The 25,006-nt window shown below is 45.9% G+C and overlaps 1 protein-coding gene across 1 annotated transcript in view; it reads left to right on the top strand.

The window, feature by feature from the left end:
- Adra1b (adrenoceptor alpha 1B) overlaps nucleotides 1–25,006 on the top strand; it is a 116,982-nt gene that overhangs the window by 39,858 nt on the left and 52,118 nt on the right. The window contains exons 2-3 of the mRNA XM_006971604.4: nucleotides 18,075–18,136; nucleotides 18,641–19,782. Coding sequence (XP_006971666.1) covers nucleotides 18,834–19,782 — 949 coding nt within the window. The 5' untranslated portion in view covers nucleotides 18,075–18,136; nucleotides 18,641–18,833. The remainder of the gene's footprint in view (nucleotides 1–18,074; nucleotides 18,137–18,640; nucleotides 19,783–25,006) is intronic.

Here is a 25,006-nt window from a genome sequence, read left to right as displayed (position 1 = left end):
TACCCTCATACACTCACCCTAGGCATCCAAAAAAACCACAAAACCCCCAGCAGGATCAATAATATTATCAAAGTCTGAATACTATTGTAAACTGGTAAACTTCTAAGATGTAGTTTCAATACTATATGATGCAGCCACCTACATTACATTGACGAAGACCTCCCCCCATCAAAGCCTCCCGGAAGGCTTCATGGGAATTTCAAAATCAGCTCAGCTCTCCTCTGTATCAGAAATAAATACTCAAAATGTGTGGTGGCAGATAACACAGTTTCAAAATGAGCGAAATAATAGACATTTCCTTCAAAGATGATATATAAATGACCAACATTGAAAAGATGCTCACTATCACTAATCATCAGGAAATGTGGATCAAAGCCATGAGATATCACTACACACCCATTAGAGAAGCCATCATAATGATGAAAAGGTAATTTTTTTTTTAAAAAAAAAAAACTGCCAAAGAATTGATAAAGCACTTGCCATACAAGCCTGAGGAGCCAAGTTCAGTCTCCAAAACCTAGATTTAAAAAAAAAATCTGGGTGCTGGGACTATGAGTTGACTCAGTGGTTAAGAGCACTTGTACTTACCAAGGACCTAGGTTTAGCACCCACATGATGGCTCACAACTATCTGTAAACCCAGTTCCACAAGTCCAGCGCCCTCTTCTGACCTTTGTGGACACTGCACACCTGTGATACACAAACACACATGCAAGTAAAACACCTATATACACAAAGTAAAATGAAAATGAATAAATCTTTTTTTAAAAAATCTGAGTGTGCTGGCACACACTTACAATGTCAGCACTGTGAAAGTAGAGAAAGACAAATCCCGGGGGGTTACTGGCCAGACATCCTAGCTAAATCAGTGAGTTCTAGGCTAGTGAGAAGCCATGTCTCAAATGACGATATGAACAGTATCCTGAGAAACAACAGGGTTGACTTTCTGGCCTCCACTAACATACACATACGTGTGTGCATACACATACCATAGATAGATAGATAGATAGATAGATAGATAGATAGATAGATAGATAGATAGATAGATATTTAAGCTCCCAGGGGGAATAAAACAGAAAATGACAGTGCTGGTGAGGATGCAGGAAGACAAGACTCTCTCTGCAGTGGTGGTGGGATTATAACCAACAGTACCGCCGCTGTAGAAAACACAGTGCAAGTTCCTCAAAGAAACCGAAATGATCATAAAAGCCAGTACCCCACCCTCTGGGTACAACCCGGAAGAGCTGGAGACAAGATCTCAGAGCGCTATTTGCACTGTCTTCTTCATATCAGCCAAGTAGTGGGAGTCAAATGTCTGTCCATGCATAGATGGAGAAAGGCAAGTTCGTGCTTACCTACAATAGAATATTACTGGTCCTTTGAAAAGGAGATTCTGTTGGATGACAGGAAGGGTATGAACCTCGAGAATGTTGTGTTCAGTATATTATGCCACTGGGGAAAAAATGATAAATATCACATCATCTACTTACATGAGGCATTTAAAGCAGGTGAGGTCACAGACACAGGAATGGAAAATGGAGAATCCTGCTGACCAGGGAGAGGAACATATCAAAAATTGCTTAATAGGCACGGCGTTTCCTTCAAGTCAAATGGGACATACAGGTCACAAGACTACTGGGACCATTTATAAATTAAGAGGGTAATTCTGTGCTATGAGCTTTTACTACGATGAAGAAGATAAGGTGGAGGTGGAAGGGTATGGAGGAGGAAAGGGAGGTGGAGGAAGAGAAGGCGGAGAAGGGAGGGAGAAGGAAGAATAATGGCTGTAGAAATGTTGAAGCATTCAAACACAAACCCCAACAGGCCCACTTTGGGGCCTGCACCTTTCATGGTAGTCCCCTGTGGACGCATCTTATTCCTTCCCCCTCCATCAGCAGCCGATGGTTGTTGATGGTACCGTCTGTGTTTTGCTCATGTTTGTACCTGCCATGCAGTCTAACTCTGCACCTGGCACAAAGCCACTATTCCATCAATGTTATTAAAACTAATAATAATAAAATAAAGGCATTGTTCGAACGGGGGCCTCAGCTTCTCCATCTATATAAGAAGTCTAAAACACCTGCCTTTTTAAAAGTCTGTGTGCTGGAGAAATCCCTTCAGGTCCCCTTTGATCATGGGAAGTGAGGATGTGGGGGATATCCTTCCTCCCACACCACCAGCTTGTGTCTGCTTCCATCCTGATGAGTCACCTGGGACCAGACACTGTCTCTCTTGGACAGAGCACGTCAAATAGCTGCTGGGAGCAGCAGGCACATAAATCTCTGCTGTGTCCCCCCACCGTTACCTAGGGAACACCCAGACCCAGCCAAAAGGGAGGTTCCCAGACACAGCGGGCTCTGGCCAGTGTCTCAGGCCTCTCCCTTGACAGCTGGACAGGCGCTTCCTCCTTCCACACCAGTCAGAGTCCTGTCCCAGTGGAAGGCTTTTAAAAGAAGATCCCAGCCAGAGGCCCTGAAAAGTGCCAAGGTCTCTATTCCAAAAGCTGAAGGAGGCAAAAACAATCAGCAAAATGATGGCACCAGGAATCAGGGCTGTCAGGGTCTTGTTCTACCTGTCCATCTTCCATCAGAACACAGAGGCAGGCACTCTTTCTTCCACACTTCATGGGTGTGGAAATTAAGTGGAACATTTATAAACTACTTGGCATAAGTCCTGACGTATAGTAAGTAGTTAATAGACATAGCTATAAATTTAATTGTTTCAGTTGTTCATAGTCATTGCGATAATAGTAAACATGTATTACCCTCACTATACTCTCTCAAGCATTATCCCATTTACAAATGAGGAAACTAGGATCAGAGAGGTTAAGCAATTTTCTCAAGGGCCTTCAGCTACGAATAAGATCTGGTAATAAAAACCAGCTAGCTGCTTTAAAGGATTGAAGCTATTCTGATAATTCCCATGGGAATGAGTGGGAAAAAACAGCCAGAGTCTCCCAAATGCACTCAGTTCCACTCACCCAAATGAGCAACACACGCCCCCGCCCCCGCCCCATGAAACACCTCCAGGCCCTGATTCAAACACATCTTTTTATTTTCAAATTCTTCATTAAAAGAGTCTTGGGCACTAATGAGCTCTGGGTGGGCCATGTGTCTATCCCTGAGTCTAACAGAAAGGTCAGTGACCCAGAGAACAGCCAAACAGTATGTGTATGTGAATGTGTGTGTATGTGTGTGTGAGAGAGAGAAAGAGTATGTGTGTCTATGTGTATGTGAGTGTGTGTGAGAGAGAGAGAAAGTGTGTGTGCATATGAGTGTGTATGAGTGTATGAGTGAATGTGTGTACATATGTGAGTGTGTGTATTGTATAAGTGTGTGGGAGTGTGTCTGTGAGTGTGTGTGTGTATGAGTGTGTGAGACAGTTGTGAATGAGTGTGTGTGTGTGTGTGTGTGTGTGTGTGTGTGTGTATAAAGCCTAGAAAACATCTTCTAAAAAATTAACAGTAGTATTGTCTGAGTGGAGGATGAAGGCTTCCTATTGGCTTTCTATAACTTTCTACATTTCATCATCTGCCTTATATGTGCCTTTGTATATGCATTGTACTTGTCTTTCCACAGTTCACTATCTGCCACAATACAATATGCCTTGATAAATCTGCTGTTATTCATTTAGTATTTAAATAATGAGAACAATATGTGGTTAATTTGAATACATTTACTTTCATGACTATTTTCTGGACATCAGAACCTCTGCCTCTGGGTGACCACAGTCAAGGCATTTGTCTGGCCTCAGTTTCCTTGCCCATGACATAAGGGAAGGACCACATGACTTCTGCAATCCCCACCAGCTGTGATTCTGAACACTTCTTTCCTATATACACTCAAGCAAAGTAAAAAGCACAGATAAAAAATCAGTCCTGAATGTAAATGGGCTCATTTGTGAGCCCAGAAGATTTCATCAGAAGTTGAATGTGCTCTGCAGAACTCAGAGAGATTACTTCTCAGTGAAGACCAGCTAACCATTCAATTTGGAAAATCTCTCCCGTCCTTTTATGGGAAGAATTAACATTACTGAGCAGGCCTACTGTGTGTTAGGCCTGGCACAAGGTTCATTACCCACACTCTAATCTAATTTATAGCACTCACTATCACCATTGCTTGGCATGGAACTCATGAGTGAAGTCTCTTGAGGTGTCCAGTGCATGTCTTTGGGTCACCAGAATCCTGAAATCATTGTTTCTTGGGCTCTATAGTCAAGGATTTGACACTCTTATGGGTGCACGTGACTAATTTAGAAAGAATAACTACAGTCCAAATTCAAAGGTAAGAAAGAGGAGCAACAGAAAAATGCTGTCTCTCACTGGCAAGGATCTTACCCTGTAAGGTGTTCCTGACACTTGCGAGCCTTGAGGAAACAGGACGTGAGGCTGGTCAACTTTGTCTGGGAGCAGGTTAGAAAGGGTCACAGTCTAGGAGTTGCTGAAGGCAGCAATGGGACCTTTGGGTCTTGGAAATGACAGAAGAAAGGTGACAGAGAGCAAGCAAAACTGATTCCCAACAAAAAATTTCCCCCACAGAAATACACAGTTTATATAGAGTTGAACTAAGCAAGCCTTCTTCTGCCCAATTTTACATTTAGCAAACTCTGGTTTCAGAAATGGGGTGCACAGGTAGCAAGAAAGTGCTGGCCCAGAGAAAAAGACCCACAACTACAAAAAATTCTATACATGGGGGCTGGAGAGATCACTCAGTGCTTAAAAGTCCTTGCTGCTCTTACAGACAACCTGGGTTCAGTTCCCAGAAACTAAATGGCAGCTCACAACCATCTGTAACCCAAGTTCTAGGACACCCAAGAGAACCAGGCATATGCATGGTGCACAGACATACATGCAGACACGTATACATACTCATAAAAGAAATCTTTAAAAATATCCACACGCCACGCCTTTAATCCCAGCACTCGGGAGGCAGAGCCAGGCGGATCTCTGTGAGTTCGAGGCCAACCTGGGCTACCAAGTGAGTCCCAGGAAAGGCGCAAAGCTACACAGAGAAACCCTGTCTCGAAAAACCAAAAAAAAAAAAAAAAAAAAAAAATATCCACACGCAGCCAGGCGTGGTGGCTCACATCTGTAATCTCATCGGTTAGGGGGGCTGAGGGTTCAGGTAGCATGAATTTGAGGTCAGTCTTGGTTGTATAGTGAGATCCAGGACAGACTATGCTAGTTACAATATGAGACACTGTCTCCAGAAACATCCAAAAAGTGGGCTGAGGATATCTCAGTTGATAGAGTGCTTGCCTGGGATACAGGAAACTCTGGGGTTTGATCCTCAGCATGGTATAAACAAGACATAGTGAAAAGCAACTGTAATCCCAGCATTCAGAAGGTGGAGGCAGGAAGATCACGGGTTCAAGGTCATTCTCAGCATCATCATGAGTTAGAAGAAGGCTGAGATACATGAGACCTTGCCTCAAAAAATTAATTAATTAAATGAATCTAAAAAGTAAAAATAACCACCAACAAGATCATTTGTAAGTGGGATGCCACTGGAAGGCAAAGCTTTCACGTGCCTCTCAACCATTTTGACTCTCAGTTAAAGCTGCTGTCAACCTCACATGGAGCCTGAGTCTAGGGAGAAGGGCAGACGATGCAGAAATAAATGCAGGGAAGTGTGTGGCCACAGAGCAAGGCCAGTGCCACAAGCTACGACTGAAGCAGAGAACAGAGAAACCTCTCCTCTCCTGGAATCGGGAGGGAAAGCCAGCCATAGGAAGGTCATAGGTGGGGGTGGGGCATCATAAAACAGATGGTGAACCATTGGAGGAAGGGCAAGGACCAGGAGAGAGGACCACAGAAGTACAGAAGGGCCAAGAGAGAGGGCTCCACAGGTAAACATGGTTGCCACCCAGTCTGACACCTGAGTTCAGGCTCCAGGCAGTGGATAGAGAGAACCAACTCCTGAAAGTTGTCCTCTGACCTACACACACACACACACACACACACACACACACACACAAAATTAATTTTACAATGTTTAAAGTCATGGGTCCATAAATATGAGCAAAGTACAATGATAGAAATGCATGACAATGGCATAGTGAAAACTAGTATTTTTTTAAGTAGAAAACAACAAGAAGTAGCCATGCCTGAGAAAGTGACCTGTAATCTGGGGTATGATGAAGGTGGGGTGTGTGGCAGGAGTAAAGCATAGCAAGTGGGGGGCAAGGCCATTGGTCATGAGCCCCATGGAGACAAAAGGACCAAGACTGTCAATCAGATAGTTTGGATTGAAGACCTTGGTCCTTCAAAACCCCATGTCTAAGACCCTCAGCTAAATCGTTTGTACTTTCCGGGCCCCTATTTGATTATCTATGAAATGGGCACAATGAACTAAATGATGTCTCCCAAACATGGTCTGCTGATCTATTGTAAAAGAACCACTTAGGTTACCTGTGCAAAACACAATCTCCTAGACCCACATCAGAGTCACAGTATCAGCCGGCCCAGGAATCTGACTGTAGGCCTCACTGACAGTGACTTCCCCAGCTTGACCAGAGAATTCTACTCAGGCCTTGGAATTTAACTGAAAATGAGAACCTTTCAGCTTTTATCTCCTGCTTTCTGTGCCCTTCTCTTTGTCCCCTTCTGTCTCAGGGTCCTGGCCCTCTCACAGTCTGGGATCAGGGAGGGTCTACATGGGCATCCTCTTCCCTTTCCTTCCTCATGCTCATAGGGTGTGAATGGTCTCCCTGACTAAAGGACTATTATCTATCAGCCTCGTTGGCCTGATACACAAGGAAAATTCCTACTGACATAATTGTTCCAGTGGCCAAGAATCACAAGCCATGAGCTTGCTGCCCTGCTTGTGGAGTTCAGCTCTCCCTCTCTGCACAGCAAACTCCATTGGGCCAACTGCCCACCATACTCCACTCCCTGAGATCGCCAGCACCCACACCAGCTTTGCCTCCAACCCAAGAAAGACAGAATGATTGCCAGAGAGCTCTGGGCTCTCTGAATATGGCCACTTGAAAAGTAAAGGCAGATAGATTGTTTCTGTGGACCTGGTAGGATTCTTGTGTTAAAATGAAAGACTGTGGGCTGGGAAGAGAGTTCAGCTGGTAATATATCTGCCTTGCAAAGCCTAGGACCTGAGTTCAATCCCCTATACCCACATAAAATATATGGTTGTGGTGGCATGTGCCACCCAGTACTGGCAACCTAGACATGGACAGATCCCTGGGGCTCACTGGCTGGACAGCCTTACCTAATCAGTGAACCCCCAGACCCCAGGAAGAGATCTTGTCTCAAAAAAAAAAAAAGCAAAGCAAGGTGGGTGGTACCTAAAGAGGAATGCTGTCAGAGATTGTCCTTGGCAGACATACACACCATTGCACATGTGAATACACACACATGCATGAAGTGGGTAATCTTTGCAAAGCATGCAACGTGTGTATCCCGGCATACAGCAAGTTCTCTACAAATGTTCTCTATTGCCTGTGTTCTTGTTTCTGCATGGAAATTTACCTCAGAAAAAAATAAACAAAAGAAAAGAATTCATCAGTTATGTCAATTGTCAATCAAGAGTTAGAAGGACAGGGGAGAGGCTGGCTCAGCAAGCGTGTGCTTAAATCATCCAGGACTGAGAAATCTGTTGTGTACTTTTAAGATTATACAAAAGTATCAACAACAACTAACATTTGTTGAAAGCTTTCTAGGTTCCAGGCAGAGTTCCATTTAATCCTCTCAACCACTTGATGTGGTAAATATTATTAAAACCCCCATTTTGTAGACAAACAGATGGGAGGTTAAACAAATGAAGGAGCTTTTCCAGATCACAAAACCCAGAAGAGGCAAGAGCGAAAATACGATCTGTCCAGATGAAACCACTCTGCTGTGTAGCTGGTATTTCCTTAAGGCTAACTGGCACCTCATGCTGTCACGGGGGTCTGTATCTACGCCACCACCTGGCTCTCGCTCACTCACTCTCATCCGCCCACTCTTGCTCCAGCAATGGCTCACTAGCTACATAGAACCAGCAATCTTTACAGTCCTTAAAAAGACAGTTGTTTGGGGCTGGAGAGATGGCTCGGAGGTTGAGAGCACTCACTGCTCTTCCAAAGGACCCAGGTTCAATTCCCAGCACCCACATGGCAGCTCACAGCTGTCTGTAACTCCAAGATCTGACACCCTCACACAGACATGCATGCAAGGCAAAACACCAATGGCATAAAATAAAAACAAACAAATAAATAAATGGCAATTATTTAGTTGGGTTTCTATATTAGTAAGGGTTCTTTGGATAAACAGAACTGATAGAATGAATATGTATATATAATAACACATATGTATTAAAGGGGCATTTGTTAGATTGACTTACAAAACAAGGCTTGGGTATTCCAACAATGGTTGTCTCACATCAGACAGTCTAATAATCTAGTAGTTGGTCAGTCCAACAGGCTAGATATCTCAGCAGTCCCAATCTGCTACAGAAGGCTTGGAGGATACTTGGAGAGTTGCTGGTCTTCAATCTATGTTGGAAACAAGGAGAAATTGGTTCTAAATCCAGTAGCAGCAACAGGATAGATGAACTTGCCAATAAGAGTGAGGGTAAGCAGGCAAAGGAAGTTCCCTACTTCTGTATCCTTTTATCTAGGCTGCCGCCAGAAGGTGCCACACACATTTAGGGTGAGTCTTCCCACATCTAATAATCTGATCAAGAGAGTCTCTCCCAGGAGTTCACAGTGGCTTCTGCTTGGGTTGATTCTAGATTCCTGTCAAGTTGACAACCAAAATTAGCCACCACAGTCTCCCACACTTCTTGGGGAAGTTGAGGTAGGGCCTGATATAAGCTCACTTGAGATGCCCAGAAAGATTAAAAGAAGAATGTTTTTAGAGAAACACATGACATTTGTGGGGCACAATGTGATAATCTATTGTGTATATAATAGTGTGATGATCAAATCATGACAGCTAGCATTTCTGCCTCCTGGGCCCTCTGTCTTATTCTGTATTGGAAGACTCTTCTAGCTATTTCCAAATAATCATATATTGTTAACCGTACAAACTCTATTGTGCCCCTAGAGTTACTTCCTCCTACTTCAGCTCCTGATACCCAGACTCCCTCTGCCCTTCCTGGTCTCTAGTGACTACTCTGCTGCTCTCCTCTCCCTCAGAATTGACATTTATAACTTCCACAGATGATTGATGGCATTGCTTTTTACCCTTCCATGCCTGGATTAGTTTGCTTAATAGGAAGTCATCCAGCTCCATCTATATTACCCATAAAATGAGATTTCAAATTTCTTTATAGTTGTTTTTAATTTTATGTTTATTTTAATTCTATCTGAGAGTTTTTCCTTTGTGTATGTGCACTGAGTGTGGGCCTACTTCCCACAGAGACCAAAAAGGGGGAGCACCAGATCCCCTGAAACTAGTTACCCTTGTATGCCACCATGTGGGTGCTGGGAACCAAACCTAGGTCCTCTACAAAAGCATCAAGTACTCTTCATGACTGAGCCATCTTTTCTACCCCAGATTTCAGATTTCAATTTTTTATTCATTCATCTTTGTTCTTGTTATCGTTTGTATTCCAGACTGGCTTCTAACTTGCAATGTAGTAGAGGCAAGCCTTGAACTCCTGACCTTCCTACCTCCTCCTCCTGAATGCTGGAATTACTGGCATGCATCACCACACTTGGCCCAAGATTTCTATTTTTATGGCCAAAAACATTTCGCTTGTACATATATCACGTTTTCTTTATAGGAAGAGAGATTTCAGCCTTGGATCCTACAGGGGAGGGCCCACATTTGCGCTTTACTGTTACACCAACCCAAACACTTCTGCCTCCATAGATCTGTGTTCCTGGTCTACTGAGACTTGCCCAGAACTTTCTGTAGTGTTTTTGCTGTTGATTTTTTTTTTGCTGCAGTAGCAGCATCAAACTATAGCCAAATGTGGGGTACCCAAGAGATGAAGAGTATCAGCTTTCTTATCAGACGACCGCTATTCCAATCCCATGTTTACATAATTCCAGGCAAGTTACCAAATCTCATCCGTCCTCAGTTTCCTTACCTATAAAACAAAGCCAACAATATCTGTCACACACAAAAAAAAGTGTTGTTGGGGGGTCAGATTAGGTGACTCACGTGGGTGGCCTGGGCATATGCCGGTGCCTATATGAACCAAAAAAAATCATAGTTAATGTACATGGGGCCAAAGGAAGAAGGCGAAGTCCACCACCAAGTACTTCTCACTTCTGCGGGAGCAGGAGACAAACAGGGCCCTCCTGGGAATGCGCATCATGTATTTAACTTCCATCATCCCAGATTTCTCTTGTTTAGAAGTTTAGAAGTTTCCAAAACATTTTCTGCTCACCAGCACAGTCCCTATAAGAAGCAGAGAGACCAGGAAGCCTCCTCTTCCTCCCCTCATCTTTTAAAGACTCCCTAGGCAAGCTTCCAAATCTTTTAATTTGGTGTCCAGTAAACAGCTGAGAATCTCCGGGCACTTCCTGTCTCATCCTTACTCAGTGCTCTACTGAGATGAGCAGAGAACACTGCCTCTTTCTCACTCTCTCCCCCTCACTCACCAGGTCCCTGTGCCCAAAGTGATGCCCCACACAACTGACAAGCTTGCCTGGATTCATCTCAGGACATTTCTGCCCAAGAATGAAGACAAGAAAGCAGAAACCAATCCAGGTCCACTCCTTTGCCTTGCTCCCCTGGGGCCTGGTTTGTCCCCTCCAAAGTGAGGCGCTTTGTCCAGATACAATTTTTAGATGCCCCCAAGGAAAAGACTCCCACCACTTCCTTCAGAACTCTTTGAACTTGGTGACCATCACAAGTGAAAATCCCCCAAAAGGCTTGTGTGGTTTGGATCAGAAAGTACAAAAGAGGAAGAAGAGAAGGGATAGGGAAATTGGAGCTTTGTATCCGGTATTTCTGCCTTTCCTTCTTTAACTCACATCCTTGTTCAGGGTAGGACCCAGTCCTCTGCCTCCCCATCATTTATTTCAGACCGTGAAGTCCGTGAAGACCAGGGAGTCCAGCCTCAATTTATTCGATGTGATTCAAGTTGTGTTCTGTGATAAATGACAAATAGTAAAACACTGGGTTCATTCTGTTGACCCAAAGTAAAAGAGAGAGGGAGGGAGACAGAGACTAGGAGAGACTCACAGACAGCTGTAAGTAACAGAATAGAAATAAATTGGTTAAGAGTCCTAACAAGAATTTGACCCTGAGGAAGCCACGGGAATTAAGGAAAATCATAGGACAAAGCAATAGATACATACATACATACATATATACATATATGATAGGTAAATACATACTTGAATAGACACATATCCATGATAGATAGATACACACATGATAGGTAATTGACAGATAAAGGATAAATACATAGATACATAGGTGACCATGATAATATACATACATGCTGCATACCTAGGTTATAAATATAAAATCATAGAAAATATTAATGTAATAACAGTGGCAGCCCTTTGTTGATGGTTTTTGTAGACAGCTTCCAGCCTAAGCATTAAAGACCAGAATGCCTTTCATCTACACAGCCACCTGCTACGTGCGTTGTCTCAAGGAATCGAAAGCGTTATCCCTAGGGTACAAGCAAGTTAAGGAACTGAAACAGCTTACATAGCTTGTCCAAAGGTCACAAAGCCGAGCTACTAAAACTGTGCTCAAACTCAGAGCCTGTAGCATGGTGCAGAAACATGATACCCGTGGCAACTGAGTTATGAGGATGGAGTCACATCTCTTGGCTACTGATACTGGCTCTGCCTCAGGCCAGCCCCATCCTCTTCCAGGGCCTTTGTGTCCCCACACGTAAAACAGGAAAGTCAGACTCAATTAAGACTTTTCTACGTTTCAGATAGTAACTATTTTCGGCTGTACCAGCCAGATGACCCAGATGTTGCAACTACTCGGCTTTGACACTATAGGGTGAAAACTGCCATAGTCTGCACATAAACAAAATGGGCATGGCTGTGTTTCAATGGAACTTTACTTATTAAAAAATAAAATAAATAATAAACAGGCACACAGCTTGATTTAATTCATAGGCTATAGTTTGCATGCCCTGGACTACATGATCTTTAGGGTTTGGGGCATTAGTGGTGGTGGTGGTGTCACTGCGGATGCTGATGCTGATGATGATGATGATGATGATGGTGATGCTGTTGCTGCTGCTGCTGTTGTTGCTCCAACATTTTAGGAGCTCCTGGTCCTGGCTTGTAATGGTAGAGCTCAGAGGAGCCAGGGCAGTGAAGAGGCAGCTGTAAGGAGCCTGTTGCCATAAGCTTTAATGGCTGCAGCATGTGTTGTTAGAGTGACTCTGGCATTGTTTTCTAGTACAGTGGCTAGCTGACATAAAAGACTTGTTCTCCAGACCTATAGAGAGAACTGTCGGATTCTATGCACAGGCACCCTGGGCCGGCACCCTGGACTCCCAGGCTCTTCCCCAATGTGGGATGTGAATTTAGCCCCTGGATGACTTGGCAGTTAGTCTTCATCAGCTTGCTACAGAGGGCTGTTGTGGAGTCCTCCCTACTCACAGGATGGGGTTCATGCACCAGATTAGGGGGATCCAAGCTCATCAAAGTTTGCCACAGACAAAAGCCATTCTGCACAGGGGGAAACTGAGATTCCTCAGTCTTGGGGGCCTCTGACGTGTATGCTGTCTTTAGAAGTAGCAGATATGTCTGCTGCAGTCAGCACCCCTTTTCTAGAAGAAAGGACAGGCCCCTTCTTGTCCCTCTAACCTAGAGGTTCAGAGGGACAAAATTTCTCCTTTGAGAGCCCACAGTCTTTTTCTTTTTCACCTCATTTATGGGATGCTTTGTATCCTGCCTGTACTCTCTGCCAGTCCTTTTGCCTCAGGCAGGTCATTTAACACTGAACCTCAGTTTCCCCATCCACCCAAAGTGCACAATAGCAGCATCTACCTAATATCATTGTCACGATTAAGTAAGATACATTATGTCAAGCATTTTGGCCCCGTGCCAAGTACTTACTGAACGCCTTGCAAGCCCTGGCTGAAAGATGCTCCTAGCCTCTTGCATTGGCACTTTTTGCACAATATCACACTCAGTCTTCAACATGGCCTTGGAAAGCAGAAACTACGGTGATCTTCATCTCACCAGCAGGGAAGCTGGGAGTCCAAGGCGGTTATGTGATTTGCTCAAGATCACCAATTATGAAAGTGGGATATAAACCCAGTCAGCTAGATGCCAAACTTCTGCCTCTCAATACTTTATTCTCCCCCTCCCCCCAAAGCCACATTAGTTGCTCTTCAGGGATAGAGTGGCGTTACAATGAATCCAAGACAGCCTTCAACTCCTTGGCAGACGGAGCACAGGGAGGGTGAGCAGGCTGGTCTGAGGAATGCCTCTGCAGACCCTTCTATGGAAGATGGTTCTGCTGTCCTCCTCCGGGACCCTGCTCCCCCGGGACCCTGGCCACACTCCGTTTTCTGCCGTCATTTCCTTTAGGCTGACATGGAGCCTTCAGCTGCATTTTTTTTTTATCTCAGTCTGGTGCAGAGAGAAGGTTGCATTGCAGCTTTGAAGCCAGATAATGATGCTAAGAAAATTGAGGCTGACTGCTCACTGAAGAGCCTTGGTCATGTCCAGAACCTTGTTGAGCCTCAGTGTCCTCATTTGTAAAATTGGCATAAGTTGAACTGTTGTGAGGAGTGCCTGGCACATGGAAGGTTCTCTCTAAAAGGTGTTTTTCCTTCATTCCCCATGCTTAGTGGATGGTGAGTGCTAAGTTACTGTTTGCTTAGTTAATTCATCTTTGATTCACCAACAGCAATTAGTGTCATACCTCTCACAAGGTATATATGTCAATATCCAATTGGATTGAAACTGGAGAGAGCAAGACAGAATAAACCATAGATAAAATAACTGTATGATTCCAGGAGAGAGATCACCTCCCATAAATGCTCTAAGTAAAACACTGCCAGCCTCAGTTTCCCCTACGTTCAGATTCAGGGACAGCTTCTCCTAGAGAACTCACAGAAATGGAAGTTTGCAACATCAGAGGTTTCTAATGTAATAAGATGGGTAATGAAAAGATTCTTCTGCCCAAAGCCCTCGAGTGAGTCAGAGCTCTGTGCTTGGCTTTGCCCCAGGGAGTACCGAGAAAATGAAATATCGTCTGTATCCTCATGGTACCTAAACAATGCCATGGGTCAAAACTCAGCCAGAAGGGCGAAGAGGCATCTCCAGTGAGGCTGGGGACAGAGGAGACCAAAGAAGTGACCAACAGCAGGGCTTGATGAGTGGGGGGCCCGCCTCCTGTCTGTTTGCTTGGTGGTGGGACATGTTTGTTTTGCCTCTGTGAAACACACTGGTAGATGACAGCATGTCAGAAATCTGCAAGGATATCTGACTTCCCTCTCTGCCTCAATAATCTCTTCCACATCCTGACACATGAATGGAGACCCAAGTCCTCACCTAGACAATAAACTATTCTCTTTGGTAATGAAGATAAGCCAACTTTGAATCTCAGATTTGTTCTTTATGGTGTGTGTGTGTGTGTGTGTGTGTGTGTGTGTGTGTGTGTGTGTGTGTGTATTTCTTCCCTCCTGGCCTTTTGCCAGGAGACACTGGGTTTTTACATTGCATTGCTTCTTGTGCCTATGTAGAAACAGCCTCGGTGGATTCTGTGGTGTGCTGTTGGCTGTTTAGTAGCTTCAAAAAGTAATGCCCCAGTAAGTGAGAAGTGGGCGACTGTCACAGTCAAAATGTGGACTAGGATCTTGTTCTTCACTCTGCCTGTCCCTCCCCATCCCCACATCCCTGACTTCGTACGAATCAGCTCTGCCCCAGCTCACCAGTATTCTCTTCCTACCCCACATCACCCTGTGAGGAAACAGCTCCAGGAAAGCTCTGTCCTCCTAGCCCTCAGGATATGTAGGAAACTGGGATGATATCCCACTGCCACCTCCCAGAGGAGATGCAATAAAGGGGGGCAGCAGGGTGGATTTGGGGGCTAGTCTGTCCAGCCAGCACACAGGGTATCTCAAAAGGTCATCTGGACTAGCCTCTGTCTCCACACACAATCATACCAGAGCCATCCAAAACCTAACATCCTCATTAAGATCCCCGGCAGATGGCTGCAGACACTGTCCTGGTCCACACCCCACTGTGGAAGTCAAGAGTGGCTGTTGGTGGCTTTTCTCTTCATCAGGAGAAGCCCCATTCTGTGGGCCAGAGAAAAGGGTCAATGGCCTGGCAACCTATGGAAACTGGCCAGGGCCCTTTGCTTTCATACCATCTCCATGATGGCAAAACAGGTGAGTTAAGGTCCTAGGAGCTTTTACAGATCCACATTACCACAAGTCTAGGCATCTTATTTTTAAATCTCTAAAGATAATTTAGGTCAGATAATTGAAATGGGGGGGATCCTATTTTCAAGGATGTCTGCATCACAATTGGGTTTTTTTTGTTTGATAGAGGATTGATTGATTGATTGATTGATTGATTGATTGATTGATTTTAACCTCAGAGAAACTCCTTGAAATTGAATATTTTGTGCAACTGGAGAGCCTGTGTGTTTTTGTGGAAGAAGATCCAAACTTTAAATATATAGTGATACATGCTGGTAACAGCAGCGCTAAAGAAGCTGGGACAAAAGGAAGATTAACATGAATTTGTGGCCATCCTGGGCTAACAATGAGTTCTAGGCCAGCCTGGGCCACAAGTAATACCATCTCTCAAACAGACTATCAAGGCTGAAGAGATGGCTTGTCAGTCAAGAGCATTTGTTGCTCTTGCAGAGGACTCAGATTCAGCTGCCACCACCTACATGATAACTCACAGCCATCCCAACTCCACTTCTAGGGGATCCCAAGCCACCTTTTGACCTTCACAGGAACGAGGCATGAATGTAGCATGTAGCACACAGATGTTCATGTGAGTAAAACACTCATATACACAAAATAATATAATAAATCATTGGGCAGTGGTGGCGGTGGCATACACCTTTAATCCCAGCACTCAGGAGGCAGAGCCAGGTGGATGTCTGTGAGTTTGAGGCCAGCCTGGTCTACAGAGTGAGATCCAGGACAGGCACCAAAACTACATGGAGAAACCTGTCTCAGAAAAAAAAAAAAAATACAATAAATCTAAAAAAAAAAAAACACACAAACAAGCAAATAAACGAAAACCTTAATCCTCTCCAAAAAGTACAAAAAGAAAGAGATGAGGAATCCAACTTCAGGTTGAAGAACTTGCATGTAAATCACCTTGCTTCTGGCCTGCTTCCTCAGCCCCTAATCAAAATACAGTGATTATCAAAAGCAGAAATGAGAAGTTTTGGATGTGGCTTGTGGACTGGAGGAAAGGGGTATCAGGTGTCTCCTTTCAGTTCAACAGCCACTACCCTGTACCCTGCCTTACGTCACCAGTACATGACTCACTACTCCACTGCTTTCTCGTGTGTCCATGGAGAGCAGTCATGTCTCTCTCAAAGACCTGTTAAAGAAGAAAGAAAGTAAGCAAGCTGGGTATGGTGGCTCATGCCTGTCATCTTAGCCCTGGGGAGGCTGAGGCCAGAGAATTTTGGAGTTTGGGGCCATCTTGGTCAACATAGTGAGTTCAAGGCCAGTGTGGGCTACACAGCAAGACCCAGTCAAAAAGAACAAAGAAGGAAGAGGGGAGGGAGAAGTGGAGGGAAACAAGTCAATGTTTGACTATCAGCAGGAGCTCAACAAATGTGAGTCCCTTGCCAGCAGCAGGATCTTGGGCCCCAAAATGAGCCATTTAAAGAGTTCTATCTACACACTGTCCCCTATTTTGCCCCCTGGAGGAACAGTGTGAGTCTGCAGCTAAATGTTCGGCACTGAATTAGGGAGATCCAGCAATGGGGTTCAACTCCAACGTACAGCACCTCTCCTCGGTGGGTGTATGTACTTGAATAAAGAGTTCAACGTCCCCAGGAGCTGGAGTCCCATTGTCAAAACAGAAATCAGAATGAGACTAGTTCTTCTCTCATCGGGTCAGGAGAAAAGGCAAAATGAACTTAGCACGCAGGCTAGGACCTACATGTTGAGTTGACCAACACTGGAAGGTGGAGAGATAAGGACCTTGAGTTCAAAACCAACCTGGGGTATATAGGGAGAACGTGTTTCAAACAAGAAAACGCTTCCTTGATTTGCCCTTATTTCTTCCCTTGTTGTAATTACAGACCATGACCCACCCCTGAAAAGAGGCCTTGTAGCTTAATAGCTAACATGAATACAAGACAATATAAGAAAAGAGCCAACAGATAACCAAGGTCCCCCAAGCCCTTGCCCCAGAGCCTGGCAGCCTGTTTGTCCTCTCTTTACTTCCACAGGGCCAGCTAGCTCCCTCCTTCCCCTCCATCCCTTACTTAACTATCTCTTTAGTGACATTCCAAGCACCTACTTAAATGTCAAGTTCAGACTGTAGACAATGCTCAGATGGGAGATTGTGTGCTTGCCTAGTATGCCTGAGGCCCTGGGTCCCGTGCCCAGTATTGCATAAACTGGCCATGGTGGTGCATACCTGTAATTCCACCCCCACCCCCCCCACCCCCCAAGGTAGAGATAGGAAAACCAAGAGTTTAAAGCAATCCTTATGCTACATAGTGAGCTGGAAGGCAACCTGACTGTCTCTAAAAACAAAGCCAACTTCCAGTTCATATTCCTCCACATCCTGGTTGCATGTCCCTGTCTTATGTTAATCTTCTTAACTCCTGCCATCAGATGTCATACCTCAAATTTTGCTTGTTTGTTTCTTTTGTCTGGTCTCACTAGAATGTAAGCTCTGGCCTACAGGTCAGGAATCTGACTACCCGCTGCAGTTGTTGGAGAACAGTGCCCAGAACCAAACCATTGTCTGGAGGTGAACACTAACAACCCACTGAAGGAATGTGTGCAGAAATGAATGAATGAATGAATGAATGAATGAATGAATGAAATGAGTGAATGAATGAATGAATGAATGAACAGAAGCCTCTAGGTTTTATCAAGGCCAAAGAAGTTACAAGGGGGAATAAACTACATGGCTGGTCTCAGATGTGACTCAGGTCCCTACCACCTGCCTAACCCTAGCGTTTTCTCCCTTTTGTAGAAGCCGGACAAGTTGCACATCCCTCTAAGCCCATGGCTTGACTCCAGGAGCCCCCATTAGAGGTAAGCATCCCCCACCCACCTTTTAACTGAAGCATGAACAGGAGGGAAAATAATCCCAGAGGGCCCCCTGGGATGTATGAACCGGGATGCCCACACCCGGATCCCTACCCCATCCCTACAGAGGGAACATTGCCGGGGCGCGACTGGTCTCCTGGCCGACCCGGTTGGCGGCGGCGTCGGGGCTGCGCGCCTTGGCTGGACCCGCATTGCCCCCTAGTGCCGCACAGAGTCAGGGCGCCCGGGCTTCCCCGCCTGATGTCACCGCCGTGCAGTCAGCCCAGAGGCGGCTCATTGAAAGCAGACCCTCCTCGCGATCGCTGGGCGGAGAAGGCACCGCGGTCCGCAGACCCGCCGCGGGCCGGGCACAGCCGGGCACCCCCGGCCCGGCGCCCGCTCCTCCCCGCGCTCCCGCGCCAGCCCGGCCAGGCGCGCCTGACGTGGACCATTAAACTTGGAGCTGCCGCCTCGTCCCCTCTCTCCTCCTCCTCCTCCTCCCTCTGACAGGCGAGCGAGCCGCTGGGTGCAGGCAGGCGACGTGCTGCCGGGCTAGGCTGCCCGGGGGAGATGACTTCTTGCCAGGAAGACGCCTCTGGAAAGAAGACCACGGAGGGAGCAAAGTTTCAGGGCAGCTGAGGAGCCTTGGTCGCAGCCCTTCCGAGCCCAATCTCCTCCCTGGCTATGGAGGGCGGACTCTAAAATGAATCCCGATCTGGACACCGGCCACAACACATCAGCACCTGCCCACTGGGGAGAGTTGAAAGATGCCAACTTCACTGGCCCCAACCAGACCTCGAGCAACTCCACACTGCCCCAGCTGGACGTCACCAGGGCCATCTCTGTGGGCCTGGTACTGGGCGCCTTCATCCTCTTTGCCATCGTGGGCAACATCCTGGTCATCCTGTCAGTGGCCTGCAATCGGCACCTGCGGACGCCCACCAACTACTTCATTGTCAACCTGGCCATTGCTGACCTGCTGTTGAGTTTCACAGTCCTGCCCTTCTCCGCTACCCTGGAAGTGCTTGGCTACTGGGTGCTGGGACGCATCTTCTGTGACATCTGGGCAGCGGTGGATGTCCTGTGCTGCACGGCCTCCATCCTGAGCCTATGTGCCATCTCCATTGATCGCTACATTGGGGTGCGCTACTCTCTTCAGTACCCCACGCTGGTCACCCGCAGGAAGGCCATCTTGGCACTCCTCAGTGTGTGGGTCTTGTCCACGGTCATCTCCATCGGGCCTCTCCTCGGCTGGAAAGAACCTGCGCCCAATGATGACAAGGAATGCGGGGTCACCGAAGAACCCTTCTACGCCCTCTTTTCCTCTCTGGGCTCCTTCTACATCCCACTAGCGGTCATTCTGGTCATGTACTGCCGGGTCTACATCGTGGCCAAGAGGACCACCAAGAATCTGGAGGCGGGAGTCATGAAGGAGATGTCCAACTCCAAGGAGCTGACCCTGCGGATCCATTCCAAGAACTTTCATGAGGACACCCTCAGCAGTACCAAGGCCAAGGGCCACAACCCCAGGAGTTCCATCGCTGTCAAACTTTTTAAGTTCTCCAGGGAAAAGAAAGCAGCCAAAACCCTGGGCATTGTAGTCGGAATGTTCATCTTGTGTTGGCTCCCCTTCTTCATCGCTCTCCCGCTTGGTAAGTTGGGGACTGGCAGAGGGGAGATCAACCTTTTCCCTGGGTTTCCTGATGGTCTTGCCCTAAAGTTTTTGTGTGGGTTTGGTTATTTTTATTCAATCAATGTGTGTTTGGGGATTGGATGATATTGTTTGTTCTGCAAGGGCTTTGCAGATTGGGGAACTGGCTAAGAACCAACTCAGGTGTTGGTGAAAAAAAAAAAAAAGCTAAGGTACTAGGCACTTGAAATAGAAGCACGGGAGGAGAATCTGGGATGTGGAGTGACTCACTCGCTGGCCTCAGTTTAATAATTAAAAAGGACACTGGGCTCCAACATCACACCAGTGTTATTTCGGTAGTAACGATATGTCTGAGAAGGCAGCGTCACTAACGCAGCATACCAAATAGTTTGTAGTTACTGCAGACGCGGCATTGGGGAAGCAGGGAGGCGGCTCCTACAGAGAGAGGCAGTGTTCATTCAATATTTGCAGGGACCACGTTTCCCAGCTTTGCAGTGGCTGCGGCCTCCCCCCTCCTCCCTCCCCGCTGCCTCTCCTCTTCCTGCACTGTCGTCCTTACCAGATACTACAGCATTTTACAGCCCCACAGCTTTCAAGGGCCTTTAAGTTTCTGAAGCTTGGGATTTCAAAGAGAAACATTCTCAGTTTTCACCCCCCAAAATGCTCCCAACTCTGGTGATTTATGAAATGTTCAGAATTTAATTATAGCTGACCCTCACCTACGGCTATAAGAAGCCCAAACTAAGCAAGATGGAATTCAGTGCCTCCTGCCCCATCTACAAAATGTGTCCATCATTTTTGGCTTGGTGGTCCTAGTAAGTAAATTGTTTTAAAAAGGTTGCCTGTTTCCTGCTAAGGAAGAAAAAAATAGCCGAGGTCTAGCTAAAATAAGCAGAGAGGAGATGCCATGGCATGCTATTGACATGGCTTGGGAAATCCTTGCCCCTTCTCTGGTGCATTGATCTGCTTTGATTTCTTCTCCTATCCCTGATGAGAACTGGAGGAAAATGAATGGAAGGAAGTGCTCAGGGCATGGTACCAGAAGAGGGAACAGCTTACTGCATGCTATAGACCTCATACACTAGTCATACCTGCAGGGTCTCAAGGGTGACCAAACCCCTCCAGCAGCTGTGACTCCAGAGTCACGCTGCTTCTGCACGAAAAAGGTGAATGAAAAGGAAGTCAATGGTTACCAAGAGTTTCCCTTTTTTTTTTTTTTTAAGGAAAAAAAATCTATGTAACATCTTTTCTAAGGAAGTCTGGCAGACTAATGCAGTTCTGAAATATTTCTCAATGGTGTTAAATAGAAAGAGTTTGAAATCTGCCCCAGGAGTGATGACATCCCACTGCAGAGGAGAATGATTCTCCTTCTCAAGGTCTTGGGACCTTTGGCAGGCTTGTTTGGTTAACAGTGGGTTAGCTTGAACTGCATTGGACCATCACTAAGATCATGGTTCTGTGTAGGTGTGAGTTGGTCTCTTATCAGCCATATGACCTTGGAGTAATCACTGCGCTTGTGTGAGCCTTAGTATCTTCATCTACAAAATGGGACTAATTAGTATTCACTCCAAGGGGTTTGTGTTGATGTGAGGAAAAGACAGACTAGAATCTGAACCTCAGCAAGAATTTAATCCAAATTAGATGTCAGTACTCTAAACCAAGCCCCAGGTGCTCTATTGGAGGTAGCAATGGGTTTCCCCTTGTACACCTTTGCCAATCCAGGACCTGTTACTTCCTCCCAGATCTACCCACCAGCATACAGAGGCTATGACCAGGACATGTCCAGTAGGACTCAGAAAAGATCACCTGTGCAATCCTTGGCTCTGAGATTCAAGGGGAACGGGAGCTCCCAACAAGTTGGAATGGAAATAGTAGACTCGGGTGGTACAGGCTACAGAGTTCTGCTTTGATCTTGGCCATCAGTCAGCTTTGTGACCCTGGACTTGTTGCTGTGCCTCTCTGAGCCTCAGATCTCATGTCTTGAGAACAAGACAGTTGAAAGAGACCAAAGGAAAATTTATTGAGTGTAACAATCACCTGAGGAACTCCATAGTAACATAGCCCCCTGGGTCCAACCTGCAGATGCTCGGATTCAGTAAATCAGATGGATATAGGATCTATATGTCTAATCAGACCCCCAGGAGATTCTGAAGGGGTGGATCACAGCTGAGATTTTGAAAGTCATTGTTTAGAGCATCTCCTAGTCCCCTTTAGAGCCCAGCATCCTCAAGTGCTGCAAGCTTGGACCTTCCCCAGCCACCCAGTGGTGTGAGATGGCATGGCTTCTCTCTGGATCCTATGCTTCAAGTTGCCAAGCCTGCCTTTGGTGTCTTCCTTTGCTTTCTACTCATGCCTGCTGAGACCCTGTCCTTCTAGTGTTTGGGGTCCTTAGTGTACATGCAATAGCAGTGAAAGGTCATCTACTTCCCCTGTCTGTGGTGCCCTCAGAGCTTGTTCTCCTCTCCTGTCTGTAAAAACTCTGATTATCCATGACAATGATCACCTGGGAACCCTCCAATGTGTTGTCTCTGAGTGGGCCCAATGAGCATCCTTCATCCATGGAAACCCAACAGTTGAGGTCATCCATGTAGATGAGCTGTGGGTTTGTAATGGCTGCCAAAAGAGTCAAGAACTCAAACAGATGATTGCTTTCTTAATAATTTAAGAACATTACAACAAGATGGAGCTATAGGTTCCTACCTCCTCCAGGTAGGACAACAGCCAGTGAGAAGTAGCATGTTGGGCAATAGGAGCATTTTTGGAATCTGAAGAAGGCTCCAACTTCTAAATTTTCCATCAAGGACATTTTCCTCAGAGGAGGCAGAGGCAGATGTGAGGAAGTCTACGCTTGACATGCAGGGAAGTACAGGTAGGAATAGTTTCCAGTCCAGCTAGACTTGCAGGTGCCTGGATGGCATGAGATTTCCATAGCTGTGTTTGTTTTCTCCATAGGAGAGAAGGATTGGGATTCCTTCTAGAAGGAGGGAAAATAGACATGGCCCTGCAGGACCCTGCCCTGGGGCCCCATTTGTTTTTCTTCCTCCCTTATTTTTATTTTTGGTAACAGGGTTGGGCCACCTGCAGAGAAGTCTCCTGTGGAGCCCTTCCTACCTGCCCTACCCGACTCATCTCTCCCCACCCTTCCCCTGTGGCCTCAGACCAAGTTGCATCGGGGACCAGTGCTCGCTTATTCAGGACCAGGGATGCACTTCATCAAACAAGGACCTCTTTCTTTGGCCCCTGGAATTGGGCCAGGGAGTGACAGAGAATCTGGACTAGAATATAGTAGTATTTCTGTCCCATGGACCATGCATGATGTCCAAAAGAACCTCCAGCTGCTTGGTATGACAATGAAGTCCAACTCCCACCAGAGGGGAGCCAGCCTGGTCAAGGTCTGATGAAGTGGCAGGACTCTTGAGGGAGTGTATGTTTCAGTATGGTCAGAAGTGCCAGGCAGCCAACCAGCGGCCGGGTCTAGTGGGCTGTTTAGAAAACACTGGAAACTTGCCTTGCTCCAAATCTTTCTTCTGCCTCTTAAAATGCTGAAAGGCACCAGGAAGCCATTATTGAACTAACTGCTCTCCCCTCCAAATAAATGAAGGTCAATTTCAAAGAGACAGTTGTGCTCCATATAGTACTGGAACCGAATAGCAATCCCTCCCCCATTGATTTGTCCCTCTTCTCATTCAAATGAGGGCTGAGGAATTTATGAACTATCAGCACAAGTGAGAATGAGGGTCTGAGACATAACCTAGGACAGAGCTGCCCCACAAGCATGTGTATGAATCCTCTAGTTCAGCCTTTGAAAGTACCTCAAGGAAAACAATTACTTTGAGAACCCAGTGAGGAGGAAAATTTTTTTATACACAGGGAACCTTCCTAGAAGAGGGAGATACTGCTGAGCTAAAACACATTTGGCCATTTATTATTTAACCAAAAACTTCCTAAAGTGCCTACTGTGCCCTTGGTTCTGTACTAGGAGTTGGATTGTTGAACCTAAACTACTTGCTTAGTCAACATATGGTTATTGAATACATACCTCGTACAGACATCCTCCTGGGCTTCCTATGATATTATCCCATGAACCCTCACAGAGATGCCCTGTGGGGTAACTGCTATCTCTTCGTGGATGAATATACCAAAGTTCAACAGTTAGATTCTTACCCAGGGTCACACAGCATTTCAGTGTTAGGACCAAGGACTAAGTCCAGCACTGTCAGACCAGTCCACTACCTGTCCCACCGCACCTGCCCTTTCTGTCCACTGATGACAACCTGCTATCATAGTAAATGTTCTCTAGGAAACTGCAAACCACCATGTCACCACCCTGTCAGAAGACAGGAGGGACACTGTCATTGTAAAATCCTGCCCACCCGCAAGGGAGGAAAAAAAAGATCAACTAATGAATTGTCAGGGCAGAGATTCCATGTCCAAACTTAAAGCTAGGTTTTCTCCAGAGCTCCTGCAATGTGGGTGCTTAAGCATCTACAAGGCTCTTGTCAGTCAGCCAGCCAAGCTGAAGGGGAAAGTGGGAGGGAACTTGTCTTCCTTCTAGAAATGTGGGTCACATCTTCAATCATGCATCCGTTCACTGAGTTAATATGAATTTACCAAATGGGTACTTCGTCCAGGAACTTTCATAATGAAGTGTCATAGAACTTACTTCTAGTGAGGCAAACAGGTATTTGAAAAAAAAAAAACACAAAAAGAAGCACAAATGTATCTGTGAGAAGTGACCAAAATTATTCAAAAGGGATAAGTATATGACGAGGTCCCAGAGAAGTAACATGGAGGCATTAGACTGAACAGTTTAGAGCGGCCACTTCAATAATATCTGTAGAAGAGAGACCCATGCAGCATGAAGGTCTCCTGGAGCAGGAAATGATGGCAAGCTCCCAGAACTTAGGATAGGATCAAGCATGGGTAAGACCACAGGCATGGGCAGAAGCCCAGCGATGCTGGGACTTTGGGGCCACATTCTGGAATTTAAAGAGATGGTTGCGCGGTTGCTTTTGCAAAGGACCACAGAGTTTGGCTGCCAGCACCCACCCACATGGAGCAGCTCAGAACCACCTGTAACTAAATTTTCATATTTGAGCTTGCGTTTTTCATTTAGGTGGTTTTGCTTTGTTTGTTTGTTTGTTTGTTTGTTTGTTTGTTTGTTTGTTTGTTGATACAGGGTCTCAGGTAGCCCATTCTGGCCAAAACCTAGTTATGTAGCCAAG

The sequence above is a fragment of the Peromyscus maniculatus genome, chromosome 8, assembly GCF_049852395.1.
Source record: "Peromyscus maniculatus bairdii isolate BWxNUB_F1_BW_parent chromosome 8, HU_Pman_BW_mat_3.1, whole genome shotgun sequence".
NCBI lineage: Eukaryota > Metazoa > Chordata > Mammalia > Rodentia > Cricetidae > Peromyscus > Peromyscus maniculatus.
Note: the sequence above shows the minus strand (reverse complement) of the source record. Positions and strands in the feature narration are given on the sequence as shown.